Source organism: Oryzias latipes, chromosome 9 (assembly GCF_053564925.1).
Source record: "Oryzias latipes strain Hd-rR chromosome 9, Olatipes_Hd-rR_3.1".
Taxonomy (NCBI): domain Eukaryota; kingdom Metazoa; phylum Chordata; class Actinopteri; order Beloniformes; family Adrianichthyidae; genus Oryzias; species Oryzias latipes.
In genome coordinates, this window is record NC_136245.1 from 33,622,392 (window position 1) to 33,642,851 (window position 20,460).

The following is a 20,460-nucleotide window of genomic DNA, read 5'->3' on the forward strand; positions in this document are numbered from 1 at the left end:
CACCATGAACATTATTATGCACTTATTTAGCAACCGATGTTGTGAAAGTTTAACGTCAATCAGGCTGTAGCTTCTATCTCTACAGCACAGCAAATTTCATACAGGAGTGTCTCCTTGTACGTCTATGCATGTTAGTAAAAATTTACATTAAAAAGCTCGATTTTGACTCATCTACTTACAGTTTTACAACCTTTTATCTCCTGTTTAGGGTCACAGATAATCCGTAAATAATTTTTGTGCATCACTGAATGAAAGGAGGCAGAGTTGATCATTTTATGCTTTTGTGGGTGAAAAAATTCACAAAGATGAATTAAAGGGAATATTGCTTGTGTGTTATTGTTTGGTTTTGCATGTTTTCCGAACCAGTATATTTCAAAACTCTTGACCAACGTGCAGTTTTTATTTTGTCCATCCTTTGTGCTTTACCTTGATAATTGTATTTACCCTGTAAAACGAGTGGGTCTGACTCAAAGACACTTTCCTGTTTCAACAAAACAGAAACCTGCTGTTTATTAAACTTAGCTAGTTAGTTTAATAATATTAAAAATGCAATTGGTCCAGATGTGGGCTAAGGAGTATTAATTGGGGCTTCAATTGGAGTTAATTAATTTAATTGATTAGATTCGTCAAAAAAGCAATAAAAACCTTAGGTGCTATTAAAATATATTCCTCTATGGTGTTATGTATTCACAGTTATAAATTAAGCCATTTGGCAGTTTGTTAAATTACTCACGTTGCTGTGCAAAAGATTAGTTTTCAGTGAGGATCTACTACACTATACTATACTATCCTGTACTATACTATTCTGTACTATACTGTACTGTACTATACAATACAACACTATAACATGCTATGCTACACAATACTGTGCTCTGCTATACTATACTACACTATACTATACAGCACTATAATAAACTATATTACATTATAGTAAACCATACGATACTATCATCTACTATACTGTACTATACTATGCAATACTATCCCATGCTATGCTACACAATACTGTGCTTTGCTATACTATAGTATACTATACTATACTACAGTAAACCACACTATCCTGTACTATACGCTACTGTACTATACAATGCTAGACAATACTCTACTGTGCTATACTATGCTTTGCTATACGATACTATAAAATAGTATACTACAGTATACTACAGTATACTATGATGCTAGACCGTATTCTATTCTTTTCTATTCTATTTTATTCTATTACTATGTCTTTCCAGGCAGGTGCACTGACTTTCCAAAAAACCTTCTAAAAATACACAACAATGGAAGAATGGATGGCTTTAAAGCATAAATTTTAATCCCACTGAACTAGAAGTTTATTTTTTTATTTACTCAACTGATTTACTCTGCTGATTTTAATTCTTTAGATTTAAAAGTTTTATTTAACAAACATTCAGTGGATATTTTATCTAAACATCAGAATTGGCTTTTCCATAAAAAGAAACGCAGAGACAAGTTGAGCCGTTTTTATCGTCCAAATGAGTCCAGATTTAGCGATTCAGTAGGCCAGTTCTGAGTGGATTCACAGTGAACAGTGTGGGTGTGTGCCGTGGAGCTGTTGAAGGTGTGTGTGGGGGAAGTGAGCGTCTAAGCTCCCCCGGCTGGACGCTGAGGAGATGCATCGGGGCAGGAGATGCATCCACACCGAGAGGGGCAAATGGACTGATCCAGAACACAGAGGCAGGGTGAGTAAATCCTCGGTCACTGTCGTGGAAATGGATCATTCTGTGATGTTTGTCCGTCTCCTGTGGGTGCGTTGAACTCCTCAGATCATGCAGCTACATCCAAGCATAGTTAAATGTTCTGCACGGCGTCGACCATGGTTTCTAAGAGTTCAATCCATGCATTATGTACATACTATAAAGGTTTTTTTCTCCAGCCTTTACATTATTATATTCCCTTTTTTTGTCTTCATACTTTGTATGAAAATGCTCTTCTTCAAATACATTTTCAGTCAAATGTGTGTGCACTAAAATGGACGCTTGACCAAATAAAAATTCTAATCACGATAAGCATCCATTCTGAAAAAAGTGTATTTTCTTATGAATTTGTCACGTCTGACCAGGGTGGAATGGGCAGAAGGGGAGGGTGAGGGGCTTAGCAACCGCTCAGCTGGTAAGGGCAGGTCAAATGGGGGGGGGGGGGGCGGGGGGGGGCGGCCTGCAGGTCATGCAATGCTGCACATGACTTTAATTATCTTGTTTTTTTAGATTTTCAGTCCTTACGTAAGTCTTAAGTTCTGTCAGTTCTGTTGTTCAGAGCTCCACCAAAGAAAGAGGGAAATGGAAAGTGAAAAACACAAACGTGTCATCATATGAGTTATATTAAAATGAATTTATAGTTGTTAACAAAAAAAGAACATTATTATTGTAGAAACACAAAGTATTGAATTGCAGTTCCAGCAGGTGTCTGGAACAATGCGCTTCATGTCCAACATTTACATAATGTTGGACACTTTCATTTGCAGGTTTCTTTCTACTTGTCTCTGCAAATGACTAGAAAAATATTCCAAATAGTATTCAGATCATTTTGTTCCTAAGCTATCTGCAAACAAACGCATTTATTTTTTCACATTTTTTAGTTAAGCAAAAAGTAAATGTTCTTTGTGTCTAAAGGATGAGCCCCATAATGGCCGTGCTGAGGATCATGAAAGCCCATAGGATCAGACAGGTGGTTGTCCTTGAAGGGACCAATAACTGATCTTCACAGTACAAAGCTCCGCAGCCTCTTTTCATGTCACTTTCATTGAGTGAGGGGGGGACTAAAGCACAAGCTCTATAAAGTGGCTGTGTCCATTGAAGGTACTAAAGAGGACAAAGCTGGACTCGTGCTGCAGATTCACATCCAAAACAGGAGGAATAAAAGGGGGCAGGGGCGCCACGAGGGAGGGATGAATACATTTGGGGGGGAAATGTATTCATGGTGGATCTGAGCACGTGGCAAGTTCAGCGCGCCGGTTGTAGAGGAGGAGATGAGGAACATTTTTCATTTAATTTGTGAAAAAGTTAATGGTTTGGTTCAGTTTTTGCATGTCGCAAAAGCCAGTGAAAATCACAACACATGGTTACCTTAAATTTGCTAAAACAATCTTATGGCAGCTAGAAGTAATCAACGAATCGAACAAATCCCTTTATGCATTTGGACAATCAGATGGACGCCTTTTATGTAAGATGTTTGCCTCTGATTGACTCTTATTTAAATTAAACTTTTGCAGTAAAATGGAAATGATGTTTTTGGTTGTTTTGCTGTTTGTTTATGTTTCGCAAGTTATATCATCATCGCAATATTGATCACTGATGTCGCAAAACGCGAGTCTTCCTCATATGGTGCAGCCCTATAGTCTCATCCTTATGGTTTCACGTCCGTCTAAAGAATTAACATGTAATCTGTCATGGTGAAATTTTACAAAATACAAACTAAAATTGATTTGAAAATACGAATATCTGCAGATTCTCCAGGTTCCTGGAGCCAACCCCACTGTTGGGTGAAGGCGGGGTTCGCCCTGAACAGGTCACCGGCCTGTTGCAAGGCTGCACACTCACACCTAGGAGCCAGTCAGAGCCACCAATGAACCTTTGAAGCATGAGGATTTTCTCTGATTTCCTCCCACGGTCCAAAAACATTGGTGTCTCTGAATTGCCCCTATAGGTATACATGTGAGTGCGTGGACCTGCAGCAGACCGGTGACCAGTTCAGGGTCGTCCAACAGTCGGGTCGGCTCCAGCAGCCCAGTGACCCTGAAAGGGATTCAGCAGGCCCCGAAGGCAGAAGGATGGATGCCTTGTGTCGTATTTCAGAGTGAAGGCCATCAGCATGGATCGCATGGATGAAGCTGGATGCCGTTTCCTTCTTTCCTCTCTGGGAGCTCCACAGTAGAATGCACGTCTGTGTCCTCTGATTGCTTCTACAAATGGTTGTCCCCCACTGTGTCTTCATCCTGTCCAGCTTGACAGTCGTCTCGCTTCTGGGTGAGTCTGTGAACGGGCTCTTCTTTTCTCCTGCAAGGACCTTTTATGATTCCTTTGGTTTGACTGTTAGCGGACAAATGTGAAAAAATGCAGAGTATTTTGGTCCAAAGTGAAGTTCCTCTCATTAAACAGATGAAAGAAAGTCAACAATAATCCAGATGATAAATCGTCTGTCCTCCATTCCCCAAATCCACTGACAGACATGAATGATTGATTTACGGATCTAGACACAGTGATGACACAAATACAGCCGCTTGCAGCAGGTGTGAGATGTTTAATAACTGGGGTTCCAGGTTTGGAGGATGTTTTCTTCAGTCCTCAGAACCAGACGGTCAGAGAAGGAGGGGCGGTTTTCCTGCAGTGTGTGTCAGGGGAGAGCTCTTCTCCTGCAGAAATCTTCTGGCTCAAAGATGGAACCACGGTCACCAGGGGAAGACACTTCCAGGTGAGAACGTTCTCAAGAAAACGGCCGCGAATTTAGGTCAACTCTCAGGAAAAAATAAAACGTTTTCTTCCGTTTGCACAGAAAACTCATGCACTGTTAGCGTATAAAGACTCTCTCTATAATGTATATAAAAATAGCAGAACTTGCTATATAAATAGATATAAATATAGATATAAATGTATATATCAAATAGTACTCCTCTTGACATTTCCATCTTTACCAAAAGCAAAACCTTCACAGTGTTTTAGCTCCACATCTAGCATTTTAATACACTGTGGGAAATCAAACTTTTTTACCTGAATTCTAGTATTTTTATCTCTAAAGAACGTCGAAGAGAACAATCTACATCCCTACAGGAATTTCTCCTTTACAAGTTCTTTAGACCAGCGTTAAGACAGAAGATAAAAAGAACAACAATGAACAAGAAAAAGGCCTTAAATTATTTAGATTAATTTAGATCGTCACTGAAGAGGAAGTAGGAAACCTACTGGATCCTTCAACGAAACCCAGAATTCCACAAAATATTCTAATTATTTCTCTTTCTCAGCATTTTGACTATTTTTCAGGTTTTTAATCTTTTGAATCGTGTGTTTTTTATTAATGTGTAAGTGTTATAAACTTTTATTATTCTAATATTTTAAACTGTGGCTGCTTGTTGGCCACAACTTTATCGGTTTTTATTCTCCTTGGGAATTTCCTGGTTTAATAAAGGTCAATAATAATAATAAATACCAAACCTTAAATATTGCATGTTTATGTTCTTAAATTAGTTGCATTCTTTGTCATTTTCTTGCATTTTTTAAAATTTCATTTATTTGAATAGCTCAGCTACATTTGTGGTTATTTAGTGGAAGTATTTGCTCTAAACTCTGAGGTTTTTGCAAATGTTTAAAAACAGTAATTGTCATAAAATTGCGCGCTGTAATCCGCCTTTTCTCTGTTTTAGGGGGAGTACGGTGGCGGGCAGCAAAACAAAACCTCAGGCACGCTTCACCTCTCTAACGTGACATTACACGATGACGGAGTTTATGTCTGTGTCACAAGAAATCCGTCACTGAACATCAGCAGGAAGAGCAAACCGGCTAAGCTGACCGTGCAAGGCGAGTTGACTTCTGGTCAGGATCCGTCTGTTTCTCGTGTGAACGAGCAGTCTCCTTTTGAAAACTGGGTCTTATGAAGGCAGTTTACCTTGCAGGGGTGCGGAGGAAGCTGCAGATCACCCAGGGCCCTGACAACACAACTGTTGCTATGGGAACCAATGTCTCCATGCAATGCACTGTTTCTGGCTTCCCTGTTCCCATGGTGCGCTGGTTCAAAGACGGGTTCCTCCTGCCCAACGGCTCGGCTTCATTCAGCCTCCAGAACAATGGGCAGCTGCTCACATTCAGGTCCGACACCGAACACAACAATCACTTTTTTTTTCTATCTGCTTTGTCAACCATTGTTGAAGTTATCAGTCCAGCTTAGATCTGAAAATACTGACATCAAAAGATGTTTTGGGGTAAAAATAATTAGAAGAACCTCAAGTCATTTTAAATTTGCGACCTAAACCCGACTGCTGTTTAAGATGCTCCTTGACGAAAACAACGCCGCCTCAAAACTCCAAAGAATCTCACAAAGTGTTTTGTAGCAGTGGACGTCACTGACAAGCCAAAAAATCTTCCTTAGGATTTTGGACCGAAGAGAATGATAAAAAAAAAAGCTGTAACAGTTAGACTCCAGGAACTCAAAATGTGATGTGGTGGAAAACCTGCAGGCCTCACCCGAGTCAGATCAGGTCAGAAGGCATAATTCAACAGATAGAAAGAGACTTTTGGACAACAATGGATGACGCGGAGGCTTCAACTGTCCATCAGCACATTATCCCGCTCATACCGTGGTCACTTATGAAACAGATAAATATTAAATCAATTGTTTGTACTTTAATCTAAATTCTTCTAACGTTAAAATTGTTCTTCAAAAGGAGGAAACTATTTGATACTCTGAGTGACGTCATGGTGACGGATACAGAACCTGCTTGTCCTTCTGCTGCAGATGAGGTATGAGGATTAACCAGCGGCAGAAGGTGGTTTACACGCTAATCGTCATTTCAGAGGGAAAGTTCACCTCTTCCCGCTTGCTTTTGTCCGGATGGTGAAGATAAAGTTTCAGAGAAATAAATTACATAAACATTTTTCTGGATCGTTGAAGAAATATCCTCCATTAACTCTGAGCATTAAATGTGGATCAATGAACAAACTATTTATTTCATTAAATAATAATACAATTATTTACAAATACATTCCCTTATGTTCTGAGTTTCTGTTGTTCCAATTACCAACTGCTGTTTAGGCCAATATTACGGTACATTCAGGCTATGTGACTGGAACCTCTGTTTTAGGTGTCCATTTTTAATGGGCATCCTGCAGCCAATCGGAATCGAGTATTCATCAGAACCGTAAAAGTTGATCCAAGGGAGCGATTAAGGGGGGAAAAAAGCACTTTAAGTCTCTCATTTGAGAAAAACCTTTGGATTATTCCCAAAACCTATGGACTGGTGAAAAAAAAGAGGAACCTTCAGGAAGAGGTGTGATCTGTTAAATCTGTAGTTGGCATTAATAAAAGACACAAACAATGAATCAACTTGAGGGCCTCAATGACTCAGCCACCCTCCTTCTAAAAAATAAAATGAAGGTTTCAAGAGGCAGGTCATTCACAAACCTTTGAATTCAGTTGCTGCCATGAAATGTTTGATTTTGGAAAATCAACCTATATTGTTTCAAAAGTTGTTTTTGTGTGACAATTCTGCACAAACACCTTGATGGAGGTTTGGTCTGACAGCTGTTCATTTCGGACTTTTTTTCATTAGAAATGTGACAAGGGAGGATGAGGGCTTTTATCACTGTGAAGCATCCAACCAGAACCAGACTGTCCAATCAGAGCCGGCCTTCCTCCTCCCAGCTGGTACCGTATTTACCGATGCTCCGCCCAAATGTATCAAAGTTCTTCTGTAAGTCCCTTCACACATGATCTGCTGTGTTTGCAGAGATGGGCTGGACTTTTGTGCAGGAGCCCACAAACATGACGGTGAAGAGAGGAGAAAACCTGACTCTCAGCTGCAGTCCTCCTCACAGCAGGCCAGAGGCTCGGGTCACCTGGTTCAGAAACGACCAGCTGCTGTTTCCCACGGGCCACATCACTGCGCTGCCCAATGGGGACCTTTTCTTTCTGCGGTAACAAAAAACAACATTAAATTTGTTTCAGTTTTAAGTACTTGAAGTCAAACATCATGTTTTTTGACCCATACCTGTGACATTTTTCTTGTGAAATAGAACAAATGTAATTTTAAAAAATCCTTTCATTTTTGCATTTCTGAGTACTTCTCCTTTTAAATCCCTGTCAATCAAACTGTTGCAAAATCGCTCCGTTTAAATTAATGGGCTGTTATGATGTCACAACGGCCCACTAGCACATGCGCGTTGCACAGGCTCTCTGATCTGCCCCGTCCAGAGTGCACAAGCTCAGGTGCAGGAAAAGAGAAAATGGCACATTGCTGAAATGCCTGCATGTATTTTAAGTGCGTCCAAAGGCTGGATCTTAACGTTTGTTGCAGATTTTTAAAAATGAACTTTAACCTAAAATCCCTAATCTGTTTCCTGCACTTGTGTTTCTTCTCTGACTGAGTTTGAAGGCTGGCTTTCCCGCATTAACCAGAGAGGGAAAAAATAAAAACAAGAATAAAATCAGGCGATCTATTTAATTATTCCCTCGGTGAAAATAAGAATAATATCATAAAGTTCTGGAGGCCTGAGCAGGCTGGCTCTAAATCCCGCAGCGGGTCTCTGTCTGGCCGCCTGCTCGCCGTCTGGAAGCCAGCGTAGTGACCGGGATTGCTCCAGCTCCATGGGCCCTGCGACAGACTGTCCAGGGTGTACCCGCCTTGATTTGGTTCAGACGGGTACCAAATCGCAACCATTGCTCAAATCGCACCGCAGGACCTCAGATTGCGTCTGTAACATCAATTTAACATTGAAACTGGTCGCTTCTGCCGCGCCAATCGCGTTCGGTGTGAACGCAGCTGAACCATGACCCATAATCCTAAACCTGACCCTTCCTCTGGGTCCGTGCGGCCAAGAAAAAAGCTCAGCACATATATGGAAAAAGGCCACACGCTTTCTTTCTGGCATTTCATTTTATTTGCTGTGCAAGTGAATCTAACAATTTTCTCAGTTTCTGAGACTGTCAGTCGTTGTCGTTTGTGCCGCCGCCCTTGTGTCAAGCTTTTCAGTCATACAAGATAAAGCTTGCAGAACGGGGGGGAGGGGTCAAGGGCGGAGCTACTCGGCTCAGCACCATTTGCCACGCCCATGTGGAGGAGATTTTGGCAACAGAGGCTTCAGTTAAGCATGAAATATGGCGTCAAATTTACGGCAGATTTCCAACTGTGCAATCAGTGGTTGCCTCGGCCGGTTGGCCTCCTCGGTCCCGTCGAGGCCTGACCAGAGCTCTTCTAGGGCCGGCGTCTGGGGGTGGGGGCCTGGGCTTGCTCCGGGGGGGGGCGACGCTTTCTGGCTCCTCTCTCTCTGTGTGGGGTGGGTGGTGCCGGGCCTGGGGTGTCGGCGCCTCCGGGGGTGGGCCCCTGGGCTGGGTGGCCCTGGCCCCTTTGCTGGGGGTGGGCTGGGGGACGGCTGTTTGACCACCGGGGGACAGTCTACCAGCTGTCCCCAACTTACCCCCTTCCTTATATAACCTCATATTAGGGTGAGGGGGTGGGGGGTCTAGCCTGCGATGCGCCTTGGGGGGGGGCTACTTGGGAGTGGCCCCCCTCCTATGGTTGCCGTATGGAGTGGGCCCCCCCTCTTTCGGTTTTATTTGCACCTTAGACATGTAGGGTCCTTGGTAGGGGGGGTGCTTGGACATCACTGCAAGCAAGCAGCAGATGTCCTCCTGGCACCCTACCCGCCAATTTTAACCGCACCTTAGACATTTAGGGCCCCTTGGTGTGGAGGGTGAGGGGACATCACTGTGAGTAATCAGGAGATGTCCCCTTAGTGCCCTACTCGCCAATTTTAACTGCACCCCCCTTAGTACACACACCCCTCCCCCTTCAATATATACATTCAAACATAAACACACACACATGCACACAAACACCCTCTCAAACACCCATACACGCACACACATTTTACAAGGAAGGTGGGACCTGGGTCCATCTGTCCCCTACCCCTTCCCTGGTGGGGGGTGCGGGCCCCTTGGCGATGGCGGCCGTGTCCCTTGGGTGCCGGCTCCCTGGGCCCGGCGGTGCTCTCTCCGCACGGTGGGGGGGTTCATATTACACCTGAGCCGGGGGTGTTTGTGTCCCTGGGGGGTGGGTCCTGGTCCTTGCCCCTGGGCGCTGGGCCCCGCCAAACTTCCAACATGGCCGAGCCTGGTCGGGCCATATTTATAACATCCCTTGTGGGCCGCCCTTTTTTCCCCGGGGTTCCCCCCTCCTGGGCGGGGGCGGCGGGCCCCTGCCTTGCTCCTACCTGGACCAACCGTGGGCCGGGTGGGTGGCTGCCTGGAGTGCGGAGCGGGTCTCCCTTGGGGGGTCCTGGCTCGTACCTGGGGTCGGGGCGGGGGGATGCCCGGAACTCCTGGGTGGTGGTGGGGTGCTCGTCTGGGGCTGTGGGCGTCCCTCTCCGGTGGGGCCCTGCGTTGGGCTCTTCCGGCGCGGCGGGGGGCTGCTTTCCTGGCTGGGCTGGGGCGGCGCTCTCTTTCCCTCCGCGCCTCCCTGCTCTCTGGCTCTGGGGGCCTCGCGGCGGTCCTGCTGGCCCTGGCCTGGGTGGCGGTCTTGGTCGCCCGGGGGGCGGTTGTTCCCTGCCTGTTCCCGTGTGGCGTTGGGGGAATTCCGGCTGCCGCTGCTGCTGCGGCGGGGGTATGGGTGTGGGGGTGGCTGGGCGCTCCTCCTCCTTCTTTTCACATTCCACCATCCATTTTAGAAGAACATATACACTCACCTGAGCACAGGTGTTAGCTCACCTTTGCACTAATAGTTTGCATGATTGAATGAATGAAAGATTTCACACTAGTTGGTTTAAAGGCATAGGTATGCGTTCGTGAACACTATCTGTTTTGTGTGCATGTTGACATGTGGACATTTTTGCGGCTAGCAGGTGTGTTGATAATATTTAAGTGTGTGTGAACAGGCCCCGCCCTTTTTGTACTACATTTGAACCGTACCGTAACGATAAACAACCAGTAAACCTGTCTGCTCTATGCTGCTTCATGGTCTTACCCCCCTTCCCCTCCTATTATCACCCTCCTACCCCCCCCTCTCTCTAACGTCCCTCTCTCTTCTTCCCCTCTTTCCTTTTCCGTCCGGTCCAACACCAAAGATTTTCAAACATGATTGAAATTAATAAATTTTGGCCTCAATTACAAAAGGGGTTTATTCAGACATACCTTTGGTTTGTCTGAAGATGAATAACCCCTCTTGTTAAAATAAAATATGTCCAACACAAGAGGCCCTCAGCTCTCATCTGTTTGCCTAGCTGTTGGACAGGACAAGTTAAAAAAAAAAAAAAAAAAAAAAAAAAGATTTCCAACTGTGGGCGAGCCTGGTCGGGTCATGTTTACGACACTTCCTGTGGACCCCCTCTTCCCCTGGGTGTCCTCGTACTGGGCGGGGATGGCTGGCCCCTGCCTTGCTCTCTCCTCGACCTACCGTGGGCCGGGTGGGGGGCTGCCTGGATCGCGGGGCGGGTCTCCCTTGGGGGGTCCTGGCTCGTACCTGGTTGCAGTGGGGGCATGCCCAGAACTCCTGGGTGGTGGTGGGGTGCTCGTCTGGGGCTGTGGGCGCTGCAGGGCCCGCGTTGGGCCATCCCGGTTGCTCTCCTGGTTGGGCTGGAGCTGCACTCTCTGTCCCCCCGTGCCTCCCTGCTCAGTGGCTCTGGGGGTCCTGTGGCGGTCCTGCTGGCCCTGGCCTGGGTGGCGGATGTGATCACCCGGGGAGCGGTTGTTCTCTATCTGCTGCTGTGCGGGTGTTGGGGGTTCTGGCTGCCGCTGCTGCTGCAGCGGGGGTCTGGGTGTGGGGGTGGCTGGGCGCTCTCACTCCTTCCTTTTACATTCCATCATCCATTTTAGAGGAACATAAACACTCACTTGAGCACAGGTGTTAGCTCACCTTTGTACTAATAGTTTGCGTGATTGAATTAGATATTTCACACTAGTTGGTTTGAATGCATAGGTATGCGTGTGGGAACAGTATTTGTGTTGTGTACATACCCCCCCCAACTATTATCACCCTCCTATCCCTCCCTCTCTAACATCCCTCTCTCTTCTTCCCTTCTTTCCTTTTCCGTCCAGTCCAACACAAAAGATTTTCAAATATGATTAAAATGAATAAAGTTTGGCCTCAATTACATTCATTCATTCATCTTCTTAACTGTTTTATTCCCTTTTGGGGTCACGGGGTTGCTGGAGCCTATCCCAGCCACTTGGGTGTAGGCAAGGGATGCCCTGGACTGGTCGCCAGTCTGTCACAGGGTAGAATATCCTCAATCACACATCCATTCACTCTCACACTCACGGACAATTTAGAGTTGCCAATCAACCTATGTAGCATGTTTTTGGATGGTGGGAGGAAGCCGGAGATCCTGGAGAAAACCCACACATACACGGGGAGAACATGCAAACTCCACACAGAAAGGCCCCCCATTGATGTTCTGTTTTTCATGTCCCCCAGCTGGGACTTGAACTGGGGGCCTTCTTGCTGTGAGGCAAGAGCGCTGACCACTGCGCCACCGTGCAGCCGCCTCAATTACAAAAGGGGTTTATTCAGACATACCTCTGGTTTGTCTGTAGATTAATAACCCCTGTTATTAAAGTAAAATATGTCCAACACAAGAGGCCCTCAGCTCTCATCTGTCTGCCCAGCTGTTGGACAGGACAAGTTAAAAAAAACATGAAATATAGCTCTTTAAGACATTTAGATTGCTGGATTTTGGTTATAAAATCACCACTTTAAATCAAACCATAAAAATGTAAGTCTTGTAAATTGTGAGAATCACCAAAAAAATTGAGGTTGAATAATCTTGAGGAGCGTTTTGTCTTGTCCTTTTAGTGTCCAGGAGAGCGACAGCGGCAGCTACTTCTGCAGAGCCTCCAACATCCACCTCCAAAGATTCATCACGTCTACCAGAGCAGCAGTGACTGTGCTGAGTAAGACCCATCCTCTGGATTGTGGGGTCTCACGTTATCGCAAAGAGTCTGGAGCAATTCTGTGTTCTCCTCTCCTTTGCAGCCCCTCCAACGGTGAAACTGCACCCCCAGGTGTTGACGGTGGCTGCGGGGGCTCAGGCTGTGCTGGAGTGTGAGGTGTCGGGTCGGCCTTCGCCTTCCATCAGCTGGGTGAAGAGAGGTCACTCCAAGCAGACAGGGGGCAGGGTGGTGTTGGGGTACGGAAAAACAGCCTCCAAAGACATGGAGGGATATTTATGCCACCATGTTGCACACAAAACGTTCAAAGTTGCAAATGGAAATATTAAATATTTGTGTTCAGAAGTTTCAGTTTAGCGAAAATCAAACTTTTGACCAATATTTTGCTCTGGAAGATTCACAGATTACACACAGGCCTGTTGATTAAGCGTAATGTCAGCAGATAAACAGTTTCAGGAGATCCTCAGCTACAAATTCACAAATCTGAAAAAATAAAAAAACAATCAATGCTGAAAAAGAAAGAAAGTATTAATTATTTTTTAAACTTGAGGCTAAGAGCTGGTTCGGCTTCTATGCCTTGTTAGCAGACACCATGCTTGATAAATAAAGCAATTTGATTGGTTAGAATTCAGACCAATCAGCAGCTGTTTGATGGCAGCTTTGTCACGCTAAACCGAAACTTATGAAAGCAAAATCAAAGATGGGGAAAAAAGCGAGATGAGACACAACGCATGCGAAAACATTAGTGTTGCAAACGCAAAAATATTTTTTGAAAGTCCAAAAAAAACATTGGAAAAAATATTTTCGAAAGCACTAACAAAAAAATTTGAAACCAAAAAACATTTTTGAAAGCAAATATTTGATAATATAATTTGCAACTTTGAAAGTTTTCTGTGCAACGTGGTGATGTTAATATCACTCCATAGAAAGATGGCAGCCTCTTCCCGAGGTCAAAGGTTACTGCAACATCAGTTGTGGTTGCAGACTCTGGTCCTTCAGTCGAGGACGGCTGCTGCAGCATCACAGAATCAAAAAATCTGTGTTTCCCTCCCATTTAGACGGAGAACTGCAAGTCTGCACATCCAGTCCGCCAGGCGCTACGATGAGGCAGAGTATCTGTGCGAAGCGTCCAACATGCTGGGAAAAAGCTACAGCGCAGCCCTGCTGAGAGTTGCTGGTAATGCTCACTCAGAAAATTAAAAGATAAAGAAAAAAATAGTATTTTTTAAATCTTTTTCATGTTGGTGTTTTCTAGAGCCTGTAAAGCCAGTGAGATTATTATTTTCTACTTCAAAGTCCCCTCTTTTAAGTTGTGGGACATAAACTTATGTCACCAGGTAAATAATGTATGCATAAAAAATACATACTTGTCAGTAATTTTAAGAGCCTATTATTAACTGCAGCAAATCCAAAGAAAACTTCAAATAAAATATAAATAAAAAATGTGTAAACTAAGAAATGTTCCTTTAAAAGTTGCAAAGAATACTATTTCAGCTTCTCTTTAACACTCATCATAAGTACAACAAAAGTCAGAATTAATTGGATAAATATGTTCTATAGGATGGATAAATATGGATAAATATATTCTGTAGGATTTCAGAGACAAAGACAATAATTATGAAAATGTTTTCATAATTGTTTGGACCCAAAACAACCAAAGAATTCTTTAGAAAAAGCAGTAATTACAAAAACACACAAGTCAAAAAATAGAAGATTTCAGGTGGAGCAACAGAAATAGTGCATTTATTGAGTTTAATGATAAAATAAAACTTTATTTATATTCTCCTACAACAGTAATACAAAGTGCATATAAAATATATATACACTTAAATAAATACCTTACCCCTCCTGACCCCCTCACCACCACACACGTGACACATAAAGTGACATATAATAAAACGGATTTGAATTTATTTGCCCTCAAATAAAGCTGTGCAACCCCCCCAAACCCTAACCGTGACTCTAACCCTAACCCCCCCCAGTGAGCCCCATCATTGTGACCCACACGGATCAGGTGGTGTGCAGGACGGGGACTGTGGCGATCCTGCCCTGCAGAGCTGTGGGGGAACAGCCCATCACGTACCGGTGGACCAAAGACAGAGCCGGGATCCGGTCCTCCATCCCCATCACTGAAGACAAATACATCAGCGGTAAGAAATGAAAACTTGTTATTCCTGATCCACGTTTAGGAACCTGTACGTTCCGAGTGACTCGCGACTCTGTTGGTTTTGGCTTCTTCAGCGGATGGAGACCTGCACATTTCCAGGGTTCAGTACTCAGATGCAGGACACTATTACTGTGTGGCTGAAAACACAGCCGGGCGACATCAGAGGCGCACGGTGCTCGCTGTCACAGGTGTGTCACTTGGTCCACAAAAAATCTGCAGTGTTGATTTCATGTTGGCTTTGTGTATGAAAGTGGTGTAAATAGTAAATGATAGGACATTTCTACCTTGCTTTAATGACCCTCTCTATTTTCAAAGCGTCCTCAGTGGTCTTAATTGATCAGTTTGAGGTTTGAGGTATGTTTGGAGCCACAACAATATCCAAACGTAACTGAACCACGACATGAAATCGTTCTTTGGCTAAAGTTAGACGAAACATTTTTCCCTTCAAACCCCATTAAATTGTGTTGGATTTACCTTTTTTTCATGTTATTTTCAGGTTCTGGCTCCAACAACATGACTACATCCCTCACATCTCCAAGGAAAGCTGTGGCTGAACTGATAATGCCTCCTGAGACGCTTGAGGTTTTACAGCAGCACCTAAATCAACAAGCAACCAATCCAACACAAGTGTTGGTGACGCAGATTCAGCCTCCCATGTTGCCGCCTCCGCCCCATCCATACTTTCAGTCAGCTGAACTCCACACCCCACAGACAAGAGGGACGGTTTCTGCTTCAGTGACCTCTGAGGTTTTGGATTCGACTGTGTTTGTTGAAGGTCAGACGTCAACATCTGTGGATGCGCCGAAGCGACAAAAAGTCCTTCAAGAATTGTTTTTACGCTCTTATCCTGATAGTTCCAACATGAGCGATGAGTTTTTTGGTCCCAACTTTGATTCACTCAACCCAACTTCAGCTCAAAGTTCTGTCACCCAGACCTGGATAAGACCTTCAGGACCAGATACTGAACTCTCCTCAAAGCCAGCGGCCCCCCAGCTGGTGACCAACTGGTCTTTTTCCCATTTCCTCCAAACAACACAGGCTCCTCTTCCATCTTCCTCATCTCTAACCCTTCCTCAACAATCTTTCACGATTAATGTTTTACCAAAGTTCCATCTTGAGCTTTCAACACTCCCCTCTTTTATCCGACCTACAGTCTCAAATGTAGAACATGGATCATCTCCAGAGCCACGTCCTCAACGTCCGCCCTCAGCTCCTAAGAATCAGGTCTCCACGCCACGAGATGACAAAGTCCTGTACCAAACAAACAGATCTTTTCCTCTAAATGAGACAGAAAAACCACTGACCGACAAAGAGCTCACTGATTCAAGGTCAAGGAGGAACACCTCCCAGTCTTCTGTGACCATCAATGATCCAAAGTGAGTGAGCGAAAACCCGGAGATGCTCTCAAAGCTGTTCTGTTCACTGACTCGCGTTTGTTTGTTTGGTCCAGAGGGACTCAGCAGTCGCCATCATGGCTGCCTGTGCTGGAAAAGCACGACATCCCCGTCGTGGTGGGAGTGGGCGTGTCTCTGGCTTTCATCTTCATCACTGTAACCTTCTACTCAGTGGTGCAAAAGAACGAACCTGCACAAATGTGCCGAGCAGGTCAGAACTTCCTCAGCACACACCTGTAACTTATAACCTGTTAACTGGTTTGGTAAAAAATGTCCATTTAATTCTCAATGAATGCCAATCTGTTTTTATGAACCATGTAGTAACTCTGAACGTCCTTGACAGCTCAGAGGAACCTTGGGATCCCAATTCGCCATGCAGACTGCCGCTCTGCAGGACGCACCTATGAGAACAGGTGAATACTCTCACTGAAAGAAATGAAAATAACAGTTCCTAAAGCTTTAGTCACATACACCCGGATGGGGGCTGACCTTGTTTGGGGTCAACGGTGGGTCATAGAGAGGGCAGGTGTGTCCTGCAGGTGTGTTTTCGAGTTCCTTTGAGGCATGATGACCTCCAGGGACGGCACGAAAGTGGAACGTACCACTGTCGTGTGTGTGGTAAGTATTCGTCAGGTTGCATACTCTAATGACATACAGGTAACGCTGTATGTCATGGCACGGCGCCCCACGGCACCCTAGTTGATTTGAGTTCTGTCTGCTCAGTGCGAATGCACTCTGATATGTAAGCGCTCGTAGGACACCTGTACGATGTCCACACAAACTTCACTTGAATTGTCTACGTCTCTCATTTCTGACAGTCAGGCTGCAGCAAGGAGCGCGCACGTACGACGTGAGCAGCACTAACGGCTTCCTCGTACAGCCTGGGGAGTTGAAAAAGCACCTCACCTATGAGGCCAGCCTCATACCTCACCTGCTTCCCGCTTACTAACACTTGTGTGTTCGCTACAACCTGTCGTGAAACTGCATGCCCGTAGAAAAACACGAGCACGAAGGTTTTCGCAGATTCACCGAGTGGTCTACACTTTGATACTTCGTGCGGTCCACCTGCAAACAGGTTTGACCGTTTTTTTTTTTACCTGCAGACAGCCCGAATCCATTCATAAGGGCGGTTGGGACTCAGGCATAAAGCTTGAATCTCAGTACTAAGACTGCGTGTTGTCCTCACGCAGGGCTTTTGAGGACGACGACTGTGTTGCAGTGATTGAACAGAGCCCAAATACATCAGACACCCGAACACGACCTCCAGGACCCTGTCTGGTCACCGTGCAGATGGAGCCCACTTTTCAGGAGCTTTCAGAGAACGCGCTGCCAGCCTCCGTCACCGTGGAGACCCATCCTGAACCCGTCACTGTCACAAAGGTCTGAACTAAGAACAAAAACACAAAAAAAGTTAACATCATCTGCATTAACATTCGTCACTTTGTTCCAGGTGGACTCATTAACGGAGGAGGAGAAAGGCTGCAGTCTGTCTCAGCCCAGCATCCGGCTTCAGTCGTCTGAAGAGTGGACCAGCAGCAGAGGAGACACCCCCAGCCTTTGCCAGGAGACCTTGCCCCCTCCATCATCTTCACCCTCCCACTCCATCTCCCCCCCTCCACAATCCAGACGTCAGGAGGCTCTTCACTCCTCCCTAACTCTGCAAAGTGCGGAGTTGAGCGTGGCACCGATCCAGCACAGCCTCAGCGTCTCCCACGGCTCGCCTCCCCTGCTGCTCTCCCATCACGTCTCTCTGGGCCTCACAACGGTTGCTGTCGACGTGCAGTTTTACCCAGCAGCCACTGCTCCCGTCACAGTGGGTGCCAGCACTCAAATAAATTCAGCGTCAAACTCAACCACAGCGACTGTGCCTCTGTTCAGCCCCTTGTTAGTCAGCGGCCATGAGGAGGACGACCCGTCAACCGCCAAGTTTCCTGCCAGGAAGTAGGTCCAAGACAGACATTGTCATTATAATAATAATAATAAACTTTATTTGTATAGCACCTATCAAGATAAAAATCTCAAAGTGCTTCACAATAAAACACAGTAAAACATAGTAAAACACAGAAATTTAAAAAAGTTATTTTAAACAGATAGGTTTTTAGCTGTTAAAAAAAAAACACTGAGTCTGCAGATCTGAGGCTTAGAGGAAGGGAGTTCCAGAAGGATGGAGCCAGCCAACCCTGGTCAGATGACCTCAGGGACCTGCTGGGAGTGGACAGCTGCAAAAGGTCTTTTATGTAGACCGGTGCCTGGTTATTAAGAGCTGTGTGTGTTAAAACCAGGATTTTAAAACGCACTCGGTAGCGGATGGGGAGCCAGTGCAGCTGGATTAACATCTCCATCTCTATCTCAGTATGCAACACAATTGGACTCAATTTTGCAGTGATTGGTCCAAGTCGGTCAAAGTCAACGTTTCTATGGCCACCACTCTCACCAATCAGGAGTGGGCTTGTTGGAAAGCCACACCCCTTCCACTTGAAATCTGGCTTCACAAAATCCGTCCAACGTTTTGATCGTTAGACGTGGGGGGCCAGCCGGCTCCACCTACTTTTATTGATTGGTCAGTTTATAACTTGAGCAACAGAAATAATATTACAAAAAACAGCATGTTTTTTTAAAAAAAGGCATCAGAGCAAGAATGGTTATTCTGACCAACAGAATGACTGAGTGACAGCTGCTTATTTCTAGTCTATTTCTAGTCTATTTCTAGTCTAGTCTTATTTCTAGTCTTCTTGGAATCACTTCCTGTTTGAAACGCCAGGGGGGGCGGGGTCACCCAGTCAAGTTAGCATCATGTGTTTAGACTTTGTTTATTTTTTTAGAACAGTAAATTGGAAAGTTTAACTGTGTGAATGATGTTTCAATGAAAAAAATGTTTATAAATAAATACAGATAATATATACATAATCCATATGATAATATACATAAATCTATGTGTAAAGTAGTAAAACCCCAAAATGTGCATTTTAGACCACAGGCAGCATTTGTGCAATTCCTCCTAGAGAATATTATTGTGGTAATAAATAACATTTTAGCACATGTCATTCAGGTCTTTCCTCGTCTTAAAGGTCAAATGAAGTTATCTTGTTCGATGGAATTGATCATCAACTTTGTCAAAAGTTTCTAAAGTCATCCATTTTTTAAAAACATTTTTGAAAGGAAAGTTTTAGCAGCTCTTCTATCAAGTATTTGTTTCACAAGTTTCACCGTAAGTTTCATTAATAGAAGATCAGAAAAAATTGCAAAGAACATAAAGAAATTCTTAACATAAAGCAATGAGATGATTCAAATGCAAAAACTTTATTTAAAAGTATTTCAATTGATATTTTATTTGAAGGGGATCTCATTTTTGTTTTTGCTTTTAGCCTGTGTACTTTAGGAAAAGAGTTTTACTGCAGTCTCAAAGGGATAAATATCACGTTGCTTCTCAACAGTTTGGCTTAAACCCGTCAAGTGTAATAAACTTCATCTCAGCTGATCTCACAGCTTTTGATTTAAAAAGGTACCAAAAGTAAGATTCACATCTCTCTTTTTGATAAAAAGGAGATTCTTTACATCACAACTTTGAAACCTTGCCCCTTGTTATGAACAAAACTCATCATTCGTGCTTCTGTTTGGTTTCAGAGAACATTTCCACCAAAACCCCAGTTATTCTGTGTAACCTGTAAACCTGCTAAGTTAAATTTCTCATTCAAATTATTTGTTTTTAAAGTATTAACGTATTTTTATATATTTTCATGTTAAGCTCTGCGTTTTCTGGACACTGTTGTGCTTTGTGTGATGTAGTACTACTGCGCTCCACTGCTGGAGATGTTTTCACTTAGATTTTGCCAAATAAAAATGCCAAAAAATACTTCCCAAAGTACAAGATTTCCTCCTTTGCATTAAGTGCTTTTACACTTAAGGTTGAATTTGTTTGCCTTCGTCTTTTTGAAGGCAACTTATTGTTCTGGTCTTCTTTAAATTCTACATTTTATTGTTTTAACACATAAAAAACAATGTATTTGTGTTTTTTTTATTATGTGTGTTTTGTTTTGATCCATATTTCCATTTGTACGATTCAGCAAAAATGTTAGTGCGTATGTTTTAGTCAAACAGCCAAGGATCCATCATGGTTTTGTGTTTGATTTTTTTCTTTTTAACATGTCTCTATGTAAAGTGACTTGACTGTTAGACATTTTTTCAAACCAAAGGAGGGTCATTGAAATGTTAATAAAAGTGTATTTAAACGCAAAACATCTTTTGTGTTTGTAGTTTTTAAAACTTTTGAAGCCCTTTTCAAAACGGAGG

General features: G+C 44.1%; 2 protein-coding genes across 2 annotated transcripts; both read left to right on the top strand.

The window, feature by feature from the left end:
• The first annotated feature begins 1,562 nt into the window (after positions 1-1,562).
• On the top strand, positions 1,563-5,592 carry LOC144994509 (protein sax-3-like). The gene is made up of 5 exons (XM_078952494.1): positions 1,563-1,703; positions 3,816-3,986; positions 4,280-4,431; positions 5,378-5,546; positions 5,582-5,592. The coding sequence occupies exons 2-5, from the start codon at positions 3,929-3,931 to the stop codon at positions 5,590-5,592; spliced, it is 390 nt and encodes a 129-aa protein (XP_078808620.1). The 5' UTR covers positions 1,563-1,703; positions 3,816-3,928.
• Positions 5,590-20,406, top strand: LOC105354687 (uncharacterized). Its single transcript, XM_023958332.2, has 13 exons — positions 5,590-5,819; positions 7,280-7,374; positions 7,457-7,643; positions 12,515-12,612; positions 12,695-12,848; positions 13,668-13,786; positions 14,592-14,759; positions 14,851-14,964; positions 15,273-16,152; positions 16,227-16,381; positions 16,514-16,583; positions 17,361-17,550; positions 17,621-20,406. Exons 1-13 carry the CDS (start codon positions 5,605-5,607, stop codon positions 18,113-18,115), a joined length of 2,940 nt encoding a protein of 979 aa, XP_023814100.2. The 5' UTR covers positions 5,590-5,604; the 3' UTR covers positions 18,116-20,406.
• The last annotated feature ends 54 nt before the right edge of the window (positions 20,407-20,460 follow it).